Here is a 14,471-nt window from a genome sequence, read left to right on the forward strand (position 1 = left end):
AAGGAAGGAAGGAAGGAAGGAAGGAAGGAAGGAAGGAAGGGAGGGAGGGAGGGAGGGAGGGAGGAAGGAAGGAAGAAAATCTCATCTGTTTTGCTGTTGTTCAGTTGTTTCAGGCATGTCCGACTCTCTGTAACCCCATTTGAGGTTTTATTGTCAAAGATACTGGGTGGTTTGCCACTTCCTTTTCCAACTCATATGACAGATGAGTAAATTGAGGCAAACAGGATTATGTGACTTGCCCAAGATCACACAGCTAGTATGTGTATGTGGTCAGATTTGATTGAACTCAAGAAGATGAGTCTTCCTGACTCCATCTTCCACATTTTACCCACTTCACCACCTAGCTGCCCTCATTTCTGTTTAAGTAAAGACAAAAACAAAGCAGACATTGTTGGGTGACAATGGTGATACTGTCAACTTTGAGAAGTTGATACCTCTGAATTACTCCCTATATTGTTTGTATCATGTCAGGAGGAAAAAGGGACTAATATAGACCTAGCCTTTATATTCTGGGCTCTTGAAAATGCACTTTTAAAAAGAAAGATGATTTATTTTTGTCTTAAAGATGCCACTTAAAAAAATTTAAATATAAGTGGCAAGTAAATGGCTTGATATTAAGTGCTGTTCAGCACTTGGAAAGAAATCAGTAAGCAATGCAAGTCTTATTTGAAGGAAGACCCTTAATAAAATGAAGGTAAAGTGTCATACAGATATCAGTAGCTTCCACTTCTGAAGCTCTATCAAAGTTTGGAGAGGTGGGGAATTCTTGATCCTTCTCTCCTACCATATGAGCAATGGCATTTTTAGCAGAAAGCAAATGGCCACAGTACCTAAGTGCTTATTTGTAGAGTCTGAGAGGGAAATTCAAGGCTACTGCTGCCTAAATCCTTTCTCATGTGGACAATTCAACCTAGCACAGAAAGGTCACCACCTACTTTGAGGGTTGATTCATAGGTAAATCCAAGTCGAAGAGTTTCTAATTTTGAGAGTTCTAGGCACTGTATCTTCTTGAGAGAAGATTCTCTGATATATCTAGCTCCTTGGAGATAGAAAAAACCCATTCATACAGTTCCTATGCAGCATCTATTTGGACTACAGAACCACTGAAGACTTCAGCTGAGCCAGAAGCTTGGGGCAGTAGAAACCATGGACACTGAGTAATCAGCTTGCCAGTGGAATATAATCCAGTAGAGACTATGAAATGGATACGATCAGAAATAGTCTGTGGACAACAATGGCCCTGAAGTATTAATGATCTGAGGCATCTTCTCTATGCTTTGACCATACATGATTCATATGTACAAATATCATTACTCATGAATTGTATGTGTATGTTCATATCCTTTCTAATTTTACATGTGTTTGTGAGAGGTCTTGTTGCAACTTTTCATACTATGCCAATTCAGTAAATGGCTAATTACTGAAAAGTAAATATATCAACTGGAGTTTATGTACCACAGCAGTGATGGGCAACCTTGTGAACTTGGTGTGTCAAAATTCACCAAAAAACCAAGCATAACTCGGGTGGTGTGTCACTTTGAGAAGAAAAACCATAATTTTGCAATATTTATATTTTAAATAACAAAAATGTATAATTGTAACATATAAGAGTATTTAATAAACCAAAATAGGTAAATTAATATAGGTAGAATTGTCATCTACAGGGCACAGAGTGTCTACACTACATTACATCAAATGTTTCATCCTCGGGATACGGCCCCATACTTCTCTGTATGCAGCCATATGTGGCTACGTAACATCGAAAATGGCTATGTGTGTCAGTGTTGACACGTGTATCATAGGTTTGCCATCACCGTACTATAGCTTCAGAAATTGAGGCTTCACAGATTACTTTGAATTTGGAATAGTCGTCCAACCCAACCTTTGTGTTAGAACTATCTACAAAAGTCTAAACATTCCACAACATTTGAAAATTTTTAGCAAAAAAATCAATTTAAATTGATTTTGACCCCAAATGGCTCTTGGCAAAACTGTGAAGCAAGTAAATTCCTCTCTGCAACTCCCCAGTTCTTCCTTTCTCTGGTCTTTTATCCCTTCAATGCATTCATCATAAGTAAAATGTAAGCTCCCTGAGGGCAAGGACTCAGATTTTGGCAGGGTTTAGCCTTCTTATTCCCAGTGCCCTACACATGCTCACTGAATTGAATGACGTAATGCTCTCCATTCCTCATTTTCCACCAAATCCAATCAAGAAAGAATTTTAGAATTCCTTCACTTAAAAAAAAATATTTTATGTATCTATATATATTTATACATATATAACTTTTTTTTTTTTTTTTATCCTGGGACTCCATTCTAGGAGCATAGGTTCCACAACCAGTAGGCAATGGGTCGCTCAGGGTCACCCAGCTGGGAAGTGTCTGAGCCCGGATTTGAACCCAGGACCTTTCAAAAATACTGAAAGCAGTTCTCTTTGTTGGGGCAGAAAACTGGAAAGAGGGGGGGCTGCCCATCCATTGGAAAATGGCTGAGTAAGTTATGATATGTGATTGTAATGGAATCCTATTGTGCTGTAAGAAATAACGGGCAGGAAGAGTTCAGAAAAATCTGGAAAGACTTGCATGAACTGGAGCAAAATAAAATAAGCAGAACCAGGACAACATTGTACCCTATGACAGGAAAAGTGTACGATGACCAACTGGGATTAATTTAGCTATTCTCAGCAATACAATAACCAAAAACTATCCTAAAGGACTCAGGATAAAAAAGTCATTTGCTTCCAAAGAAAAACAACTGGTAGAAAATCCAGACCCTCAATTTTTTTTCTGTCTTAATTTTTTCTATTTGAGTTTACTTCCACAAAAGGATTAATATGGAAAAATGTTTTTTGTGATTGCTCACGTAAAATCTCTATGAGATTGCTTATTATTTCAAGGGGTAGGCTAGCAGGGAAAGGAAAGAAGAGAATTCAAGATTCAATATTTTTGAAAAATGTTAGAAATGTTTTTATATCTAATTGGAGAAAAATTAAATACAATTTAATTAAAAACCATAGGAGATAAAAAAGAATGGACCAAAGAGAAACTGGGTCACTGGTCCTTTCTTGCATAGCCAATAGGTGGTGACTTAACCCTAGGTCTTCCTGGCTTGTGACTCTAAGGGCTTCTGTCCCCTCTAAGGAGGAAGAAGAGAAGGAGGAGGAAGAAAAGCATAAGACATAAGAAATCAAGGAATCACTTAAATTTGTATTTTGCCAAAAGCTTTTCCTGCAACTATTGTTATAATCATGTAATTTTCTTGTTACTAATATGATCTATTTTTTTTTTTTTTTGCCTTCCTAATACTGAACTTATCCCATGTGCCTAGAATAAATCCCTCTTGGTCAAAGTAAGTAATCAAAAAAAAAAAAATAACCTTTACCTTCTCTCTTATTATCAATTCTAAGATAGAAGAGAAGCAAGGGCTAGGCAATTAGGGTTAAATGACTTGCCTAGGTCACACAGCTAGGAAGTGTCTCAAGTCAAATTTGAACCCAGGTCCTCCTGTCCCCAGGCCTTGCGTTCTATCTACTATGCTACCTAGCTACCCATAATTCCATTTATTTTTAATAAGTTACATATCCAAACTCTGTATTTAAGCAAGGAATAAATTTTTAATTGTGAGATCCTAAGAATCTAGGAGGTAGGGAGTAGAGAATAAGGCATTTTCAGGGAGGAGGTCTTACAGTGCCCCTAAAATTATATCCCTTTGTCTATACCTACTGTTCCTAATTAAAGTTTGGCCCAGTTCTTCACTTCCTGTTCAATCTCGAGCCAGGCAAATAAAGCAGATATTCTGAATGTAGAGTATGCATGTTAAGAGAAGGAAGGAAGGAAACAAGCACTTATTAAATGATTGATGTGTGCCAGGCATTTTACCAATATTATCTTATTTGATTCTCACAACTCTGGGAAATGGGCATTATTATTATTCTCGTTTTATAGTTAAGGAAACTGAGGCAAAAGTTTACTTGTCCATGGTCCCAAAGTTAGTAAGCATCTGAGGCAAAATATGAACTCAAGTCTTCCTTCCTCCAGGCCTGGAGTGTTCTATCCACTGGCCCCAACAAAACAAAATCATTTTGAGATGCTCCCCCAGAAGCTGATAGCTTATGGTACCATCTTGTGAAAGACCTCACTATAATCTATGGTGCTACTTACTATCTTTGATGAGAGAAATGCTTCCCTCTAGTACCCTCTTGTATATTGCTGCCTTCTGCCCTTTAACAAGCATGCTTGCTAAAAAGAAGGCAACAAAATTCTAAGCCTCCTCCCTCCTGTGCAAAATGGGTTCAAGAGTAGCTCTAATTTCAAACCAGCTGCTTCAATGCAAGCCATTTTAAATGCCACATGCTTTTTTCATAACATCTCACATTTCTATGGGGCTTAAAGTTTACACAGTGCCTTCCTCACAACAGCCATGGGTAAGGCAGGTAATACAAGTATTATTATCCCTATTTTACTGAGGAAGAAACAAAGATGCAGAAAACAGAAAGGATTTGCCCCCCAAGACAGTCTGGATTTGGACCCTTGTCTTCTGACTCCAAATCTACCCTAATCCCATTGTATTATACTACTTCTAAATAGATAAACTGATTACAAATTCATATTTTAAAAAATGACTAGTTTTGCATACATTTAAAAAGTTAACATAACATAAGTTAATAATATATAATGACTATAACAACATAAATGAAAAAATCACTGAAAGGAAGTTGAACTTGGAGTAACTGAAAAGCCCAAGGAAGGAAGGAAGGCCCTGGAGAAGAGATGGTAAAACATACCTCCTCCCTCACTGCAGAGAGGTGGGAGAGTACTAGGGGAGGCCTAAGATGGTCTAAGGTATATACATGGTCAGAAAAGGTTTCTGTGTCAGATGTTTTGGCTTATTTGTTTTTCTTTGTCACAAGGGAGGGTGGGAAACCACTATGATGTAAAGACAAAAGGCACCAAAATAAAATGTATTTTTTTTTAAGATGAGTATTTTGTGTGATGTTAACAGGATTCAACTCAGGTGGTAAACTTCAAGATACATAGCAAAATGCTGGGAAAACAAAATGCAAGATAGCTAGGTGATGCAATGGATAAAGTACAGGGCCTGGAGTCAGGAAGAATCATCTTCCCGAGTTCAAATCTGGCTTCAATGCTTACTAGCTGTGTGACCCTAGGCAAGTCACTTAACCACCATCAATCACCTCTCTTGTGCCTTGGAACTGTCAGTAAGAGAGGGGAAGGATTTGGGGGAAAGATGACCCGAGTTTGGATTTAGACATTGAGTTTGAGATGTCTACTGGACATCCTATTCAAAATGTTTACAGTCAGTTTATCCACATCCTCTCTTCTCATTCCCTTCCAAACCTTGTGCAATCTGATCTCATCAGTCAACTGAAACTTCCACCTCCAGAGTTACACAGTATTGATTCTAAAATGGAAGGTTTTTAATTTAAAAAATTTTAAGAGCTTACGCTCTAATAGAGGTATCTGTGCCTCAATTTGAGATTTTCTTGGCAAAGATACTGGGATAGTTTGCCATTTTCTTCTCCAGCTCATTTTATAGATGAGGAAACTGAGGCAAACAGGATTAAGTGACTTGCCCAGGATTGCATAGCTAGTGTCTGAGGCCAGATGAGTCTTCCTGACTCCAGGCCCAGTACCCTATCCACTATGCCACCTAGCTGCCCTAAAAAATAATGAACTCCACATATATGACTGTTGCTAAGGGAAGAGATTAGACTGCAACTGGAAACATAGATCTAAGAATTATCTGCATAAAGATGATAATTGAAATCATGAGATCTGACAAGATCACCAAGGAAGATGGTACAGAAAGGAAGGTTAAGAGAGCTGAGGACAGAGCCTAAAAGGGCACTCACAGTTCAGGAGAGCTTGGCTGAGGGGAGGGATTATTCAGGAGAAAATCTACAATGCTACAGAGAAATCAAAAAGATAAGGATTGAGGGAAAAGTGATTACATTTAGCTATTAAAAGAAATCCCTGGTAACTCTGGAGATGGAAGTTTCAGTTGACTGATGAGATCAGATTGCACAAGGTTTGGAAGGGAATGAGAAGAGAGGATGTGGAGGAACTGACTGTAAACATTTTGAATAGGATGTCCAGTAGACATCTCAAACTCAATGTCTAAAACCAAACTCGGGTCATCTTTCTCCCAAATCCCTGCCCCTCTCTTACCTTCACTGTTACTGTAGAGGACAACTCCATCCTTCTAGTCTTTCAGGCTTACAACCCTAGGAATCATCCTGGATTCTTCACTATTCCTCACTCCTCATTTCCAAGCGGTCACCAAGATTTCATCTTTGCAACTTTCTCTCCTCTTTGACTACCACCCCTTTAGTGCAGACCCTCACCACTTCATGTTTGGATTATTGAAACAGTCTGCAGGTGGATTTGCCTCCCTCAAGTATGTCTCCACCCCAATCCACCCTCCATTCAGTCACCAAAGTGATTTTCCTAAAGCACATGTCCAATCATGTCACCCACACCCCTACTCAATAAACTCCAATGGCTTCATATTACCTCCAGGAGCAAATACAAAATGGCATCCAAAGCCCTTTTATAACCTATCTCCTTCCTATCTTTCCGGGCTTCTCACACTTTACTCTCTGACACATACTCTTTTATCCAGTGGTACTGGTATCCTTGCTGTTCAAGGCACTATATCTCTTGGTTATGGGCATTTTCTCTGATTGTACTCATTCCTCTAACCTTCTCCTCTTCTCTAACTACTTAAAACCCAAATAAAATCTCACCTTCTACAGGAAGCCTTCATGAAACCCTTTTAATTCCAGTGCCTTCCTTCTGTTAATTATTTCCTATTTACTCTGTATGTATGCTTACTTTGCATTTTTTCTCTCTTATTAAATTATAAACTCCTTGAAGGCAAGGACTGTTTTTGTCTCTTTTCTATCTCTAGGGTTTAGTAAGCATTTAACAAATGATTGATTGAATTAGTACTTTACTAGCACTGCCTTTGAAAATATCAGATTACCTTTGTGCTCCAATAAAGCATTTGTGTAGCCCTTTACTTCCCTTTTGAATGAGTCATAGGCATCTCAGATTGAACTTATCTAAAACAGAACTCTTAAATTCCTTTCCTTCCCTGGTCCTTACAGAATCCCTAATTCTCCATTTAAGTTGCTAGCATCTCCACCATGTTTCACATGGTTCATAATGTAGGAGTAATTCTTGATTCTTCCTTCTCCCTCAACCCTCATATCCAATCAGTTGCCAAGACTTCTTGATGCTACACCCACATCTCTTGCATCATTCTCCATATACAGCCTTTATCCTAATTCAAAACCAAATAATTTCTCACCTGAACTATCACAATAGTCTCCTAATCAGTCACTCAGTTTTCATTCTTTTCCTTTTTCAATCTATCCTTCATATAACTGCCAAACTGATATTTATAAAATGCAGATCTGACAATTTCATTCCCCAAAAAATTCTCTAGGATTAAAAATATAAATTCAAAGCTATCATTTAAAGACTTTTAAAAATTTTGTATGTAAATAAAAAAGAAAAAGAAAAAAGTTTGTACAAAAAAATTCATAGCCACACTCTTTGTGGTGGCAAAAAATTGAAAAATGAGGGGGTGTCCCTCGATTGAAGAATGGCTGAACAAATTGTGGTATCTGATAGTGATGAAATACCACTGTGCAATAATGAACAATAAACGGCTTGATATCCACATGAGCTAGAGAGACCTACATGAACTGATGCAGAGTGAAATGATCAGAAACAGGAGAACATTGTACACAAAGACTGAAACATTGTGGTACGATCATATGGAATAGACTTTGCTACTGATAGCAATGCAATGATCCAGGATAATTCTGAGGGACTTATGAGAAGGAACACTATCCACATTTTGAGAAAGAACTGTGGGAGTAGAAACACAGAAGGGAACATTTGATTTTTCACTTGTTTATATGGGTATTGAATGTGGGGTTTGGGTTTTTAAAAGATTATTACAAAAATGAATAATATAGAAATAGGTATTGAGTGATAATACATGTAAAACCCAGTGAAATTGTTTGTCGGCTCTGGGAGGGGGGGAGGGGAAAAAGGGAAGGAAAGAACATGAATCATGTAACCATGGGAAAATACTTAAATTTTAAAAAATAGTAAAGCCTTTTAAATACTTCTTTGACTGAGAACACTTAGTAGAACATCAATCTCTTCCTATTTAGAATTTGCTACTAATATAAAGAATCCAAATCAATTTTATTTCTATTCCTAAGAACAAACTTTTAATTAATGTACTCCCAACACTGACTGCTGATTCCATTAAAGATAAACCGTTTTTATATGAAGCAAGTTGGAGATGGAGTACATATCCTTTACTCTAAATAACAATAATAGCTAGCATTTACATAAATGTGGAATTTATATAAAACTTTAAAGTTTTAAAAACATATATTATCTCATTTGATTCTCAAACAACCTGGTAAGGTATGTATTTTCATATTCCCCTTTCACAGATGATCAAAGTATTGCTTAGGGAAGTATGTATGGAATGTCTGGGGAAAAGACTGATAAACTGTGGATCAAAAGCAGAATAGGGTCCCTGCTTGGGAATCAAAGTTTAACCATTGGATCAAATCTCTCCTTAGTCATCTCCAGTCCAATGGCCAAAGGACTCAGGATGGATCAGTTCTGGGGTGAAGGGAGAAGTGGAAAATAAATGGAGATGGCATGTTTGTAAGGGTTTGCTGCTAAATGTTTAACAACTGCATTTCTGAGGAAAAATGTATTAGGACACACTTTTAAGTTTAATTTGTATTATTAACGTTTTTTCCACCATTTTCTTAAGCTTAGGCAAGCAATAAAACAATAAAATCCCGATTTTTAGCATTTTAGCAATGAAAATGTATCTGCTCTCAACAGCAGTATGAGCTGGCTCTAGCATACCTATATATGTGTATGCATATGCATGCAAGTCATGGCTACTAAAGGGTCAAGAGGGAAAAGAATAGTAGAAGGGATACCAATGATGGTACTGAGATGGATTTGGCCATCTGCCAACAGCATTATGAAATCCATGTTCAATGTTGGCCCTATCATTTCATTGGTATAAAGCTCACTCAGTAAGGAAACTCTCTTGCCCATTATTTCATTTTATTTTATTTTATTGAATTTTTTTATCAAATTAATTAATTTAGAACATTTTTCCATGGTTACAGGATTCATATTCTTTCCCTCCCCTACCTTCACCCCCCTCCCATAGCCAACGCACAATGGGTTTTACATGTGTCTTTGATCAAGACTTATTTCCATACTACTAATATTTGCACAAGGTTGATCATTTAGAGTCTACACCCCAAATCATATCCCCATCAACCCATGTGTTCAGGCAGTGTTTTTCTTCTGTGTTTCTACTCCCACAGTTCTTCCTCTGGATGTGGATAGTTTTCTTTCTCATAAGTCCCTCAGAATCGTCCTGGATCATTTTATTGCTGCTAGTACAGAAGTCCATTACATTTGATTGTGCCATAGTGTATCTATCTCTGTGTATAAAGTTCTGGTTCTGCTCCTTTCACTCTGCACCAATTCCTGGAAGTCATTCCAGTTCACGTGGAATTCCTCCAGTTCATTATTCCTTTTAGCACAATAGTATTCCATCACCAACAGATACCACAATTTGTTCAGCTGTTCTCCAATTGAAGGGCATACCACCATTTTCCAATTTTTTGCCACCACAAAAAGCAAGGCTATAAATATTTTTATACAATTCTTTTTCCTTATGTTCTCTTTGGGGTATAAACCCAGCCGCAGTATGGCTGGATCAAAGGGCAGGCAATCTTTTAGTACCCTTTGTCTTGCCCACTATTTCAGACAGACCCCAGTTGTGCTTTTCCTTACTCACTACTCACCAAGTCAACACCTTGAAAATCTTTTAGCAACCTTGACATTAGGTCCAGTCAAGTAGCCCATACTGAGCACTCCTACTATCTTCATGCTCTGCTTCCCTCTACCTCTAGCTCTGGAAACAGTAATCAAATCCACCCTACCATTCTTGGAAGGGACAATTTTTTGGCCTAGGATCCCATTCTTGATCCCTATAACTTTCCAGACCAAAGTTCTTTGTTTCTCCTATTAAAATGTAAGCTTCTCAAAAGGGGAAAGGACCTATTTGTTAAAAAATATTTATAGCAGCTCTTTTTGTGTTGGCAAAGAATTGGAAATTGAGGGGATATCCATCAATTGGGGAATGACTAAACAAATTAATGGAATACTACTATGCTAAAAGAAATGAGCAGTATAATTTCAGAAAAACCTGGAAAGACCAAATGAACTGATGCAAAATGAGTGAGAACCAGGAAAACATTATTATATACAGTAACAGCAATATTGTATGATGATCAGCTGTGACAGATTTAGCTACTCTCAGCAATAAGACAAGTTCTGAAGGACTCAATGAAAAAAATGTTATCCACCTCCAGAGAAAGAACTAATAGTCTAAATGCAGATCAAAGCACACTTTTTAAAGCTTTATTTACATGTGTTTTTATTTGGGGGTTTTGATTTTATATGAGTATTCTCTCACAACATGACCAATATAGAAATATTTTGCATGATCAAACACGTATGACCTAGATTAAATTGTTTACTATCTCTGGGAAGGGGAAGGGAAGAAAGTAAGGGAAACAATTTGGCTCTCATAATTTTGGAAAATATAGATTAAAATTGTTATTCTGTGTAATTGGGGGAAAATAAAATATTTTGTTATTTTTTAAATGTAATTCTTGAGAGAATAAAAACTATCTTTAATCACCAGCATTTAGGATATTGCTTGGCATATATTTAGCTCTTATTAAGTGCTTTTTCATTCATTCGTTCAATAAATGCAGATTTGCATCTGCTCTGCAACTAATAGTCTTGAAGAGCTGCCCAGGGCACTGAGAGGGTAAGGGACTTATCCAGGGTCAGAGGCAGAACTTGGGCCTAGGGTTTCCTGACTCTAAGGGTAGACCTTGATCATTACACCTTGATTCATTATGCTGCCCTTCACTCTATATTAAGTTGTGTGATCTGAGATACCTCAGAGTAACTCCCACAGGTCTATTATGGTGATTGGAATGACAGAAGATATAAGGAAGGAATATTTCAACTCAAGATAACTTCAACAAAGCTGTTAAGAAATGAAACAGCTAACTTTATGAGGCAATAATGTGTTTAAGCAGAGCTCTGGATGTTATGGGGGATGGGACAGACTAGATGATTTCTAAAATCTTACCAAATGTTTGTGCCTCTAACATATTCCTTCGAAGATGCCCTAGGCCCTGGTTAAAATGAACAAAAAATGTGCCCTAAAGGCTAACTTTTTTATTAATTAACACAACTTAGTAAATTGTTAGTTAGCATAAGTGACAGAAAACAAAATTTGATGCCCTGAAATAGAGAAGTAATCTGTATTAAGAGAAAGGAACTCTCAAAAAAATCTAAAGTAAGGGCTACCACTATTGAGAATTCTAAACAAATCTGGAGTGAAATAAGGGAGAGAGAAGGGTGCTGAAAGACATAGACATACTAAAACAACTTCACAATTTTGCCTAGAACTATTTCTTTGAAATATTATGTAACAATAATCTGTTGCAACAAGGTTGATCTGTACTAATTTCCTTTTTAAAAATTGGTCTTCTAGTCTACTAAACTGTAAAGTTCATTAAGGTGGGGAGTACTTCTTATCTAAATTTTCATCTCCCCCAAGGCCTAGGCATACAACAGGCACTTAATATTTGGATGGATTCAACTATGACACAAGGCACAAGCTGCTCTGGGCCCACAAGTTTAAGACTGTAGTACAAAGTAGTAAAGTCACTTTTCACCTTTCTATGGAAATTCAGAACAAGTTAATACTAGTCATTTAGAACTCAGCAATTGACACATTTATGGTGTCAGGAGATGCTTAGTCTAATAATTAAACTGGTTACATGCACATGCTTAAATTGTTTCTTTAGGGGCAGCTGGGTAGCCCAGTGGATTGAGAGTCAGGCCCAGAGATGGGAGGTCCTAGGTTCAAATCCGGCCTCAGACACTTCCCACCTATGTGACCTTGGGCAAGTCACTTGACCCCTATTGCCCACCCTTACCACTCTTCCACCAAAGAGTCAATACACAGAAGTTAAGGTCCTAAAATTAAGTAAATAAATAAATAGTTTCTTTAGTTAAGGCAATATTGTATTGTATCATCCTTAACAAAATCACCCAGGAATTTTGGGAATGGGTTGAAGGGTTTTTCACATACATATTTTGAAAACTATTTAAAGAGAACTTCTGTTTAAAAAGAAATGCTGGTTCAACAAATATAATGCCTACTATGTGCAAGGCAATGGGGATATGAAGACAGGTGACACTATCTCTCACTCAAGGTAACATTCTTCTAAGGAAGAATTCCATAGGTGAACAATATATACATATAGGTAAAGACATATCATTATATTGGGCGTGAAGGGGATAGTGGGAGATTCATACTACTCTCTAAAAATTGTTTCTGGGAAAAGCAATTTGTGCTACAAGACTCAGTGAAAAGTTTCATAGAGAAAATGGAGGAAGTTTTCCTGTGGAGGAAGCAAATTCTGTTAATTCCCAGAACAGAGGACAGACAACTTGCCGGCATGCACAGGGGACTGGAGGTGACATGAGTTTGGGGAACAATGAGCAGCCCTTTTTGGTTTTACTGGCACCCTGTGGAGGGGGCAGTAATTTGAAATAAAGCTGTCAGGGCAGGTCGGAGCCAATTTGAGAAATACTAGTCAGGCAATAAGTAGTTATTGAGTTCCTACTATACGCCAGGCAGGATGCTAAGTGCCAAAAAAAAAAAAAAAAAAAAAAAAAAAAAAAAAAAAAAAAAAGACCTTGCTCTCGAAAAGCTCAAAGTCGAATGGGGGAAACAACAAAAAAAACTTCTATTTCATTTTATGGACAATAGGAAGCTATTGCGTTCTGGGAATCAGTATCTGTCCTATGATAAGGTCGCAAATGGAAAGGAAAAAGAAAAGATTCCAGCTCTCTGGCCACCTCTAGGGAAAATCAAGCAGCCATTAGCCCAACTTTGACATTTAACAAAAGTCTCCCTCCCGAGGAGCTGGCGTGGGGATCCAAGAAGCAGTGCTGTCGGTTCACGGGAACCACCGCGTTTCTCATGTTTGATGAGTTTAAAAGAGCGAGTTTCTCCCTAGAACCTCACTGAGGACCACGCCACGGGAGTTTCCCTTAACTTGGGAAACCGGTGTGGGGTGGTGTGAGGCGGACTCGCCTTCAATCCTTTCCAGCCCAACATCCCAGTTTCCTGGGATCCCTCCTCCCTCTCCTCACGGCCTCGCCTCCCTCGGGACCCCCACTTGCCTCGAGCCCGGCCCCGGCTGAGCACCCCCGCCACACCCCCATACCATCCACCCTCGCGGAGAGGGAGAAGGGTGTGCTGAGGCCTTCAATGTCCGCCCTTGCCTGGCTCTCGGCCGCACCTGCACTGACCTGGGCACGCGCTACTTGGCCCCCGCACGGGGGGTCCTGGGGGGAGGCAATGCCGCCCGAAGCCCGGCTTGGCTGAAGCTGTTGCTCGCTGGCTGCCCACCAAAGGCCAGAGTCGCTTTGGCTTCGTGTCCCACCGGGAGGTGCCCCGGCGACTCTAAGCGCCCTCTAGCAGTCAGGGGAGCACCGTGCGTTGGGTAAGGCCAGGAGAGGTGCGGTGAGGTGGCAGGAAGATAAAAGTGGTGTTTGTTGTTCGAGTGTGCTCCCGGCTTCCCTGCCCGCCCTCAGGCTCGGGCTTCCTTCCTTTCGGGGACACCTCAGGCTTCTCGGAGCCGGGGACAAAGGGAGTGGAGCTGAGACACGCCGAGGTGCGAGGGAGGGGACCCTTTCGTGTCAGAAGGGCTTCTGAACAGAAAGACTTAAGAATCATCACTAGAAGACACCAAACAAGGTAACTCTTGGCATCATCAGTACCAAGTGCTAGTTCATAAGGCTCACCATTGCAGCAATGGGCATCTTTGAGGGGTAAGAGTTTGTAAGCTGCTCTTGCCCTGCCCTAGCAGTAACTCTTGAAGCTTCTGGAATACAATCCCTTTTAACCGGTATTTATTGCATCCTGTTGGGCACTGTGGTGCAAAGTACAATAGAGGTCAGGTTGCCCATGCCCCAGGAGCTGGCACTATGAAACCTCTGGGTATTGGAATAAATATGAAGTACTAAAATAAGGTGTAAAAAGTGTCACAGGAGTTGAGATATTATAGGTGAGTAGTGTGCAAATTTGGGTACAATGGGAAGTAATGTCTAACCCTAAATCACCTGAAACTTAGTAGTAAATGGAGGTCTTAGGGAGAGGTAGTATACAGATAAAGAGGAGGAAGATGGGCATGTGGCGGGCATGCAATAGGAAGATTTGGAGTCCAAGGAGCTAGTTTCCAATCCCAGCCATTTACTTGTGTTATCTTGGGGAAGATGACTACA

General features: G+C 39.1%; 1 protein-coding gene across 1 annotated transcript in view; it reads right to left on the minus strand.

The window, feature by feature from the left end:
• Positions 1-13,923, minus strand: part of CCDC125 (coiled-coil domain containing 125) — a 50,669-nt gene extending 36,746 nt beyond the window's left edge. The window contains exons 1-2 of the mRNA XM_044680700.1: positions 13,686-13,923; positions 13,412-13,588 (exon numbers count right to left, since the gene is read on the minus strand). Coding sequence (XP_044536635.1) covers positions 13,412-13,588; positions 13,686-13,923 — 415 coding nt within the window. The remainder of the gene's footprint in view (positions 1-13,411; positions 13,589-13,685) is intronic.
• Positions 13,924-14,471: the final 548 nt, after the last annotated feature.

Source organism: Gracilinanus agilis, chromosome 1 (genome assembly GCF_016433145.1).
Source record: "Gracilinanus agilis isolate LMUSP501 chromosome 1, AgileGrace, whole genome shotgun sequence".
Lineage (NCBI taxonomy): Eukaryota > Metazoa > Chordata > Mammalia > Didelphimorphia > Didelphidae > Gracilinanus > Gracilinanus agilis.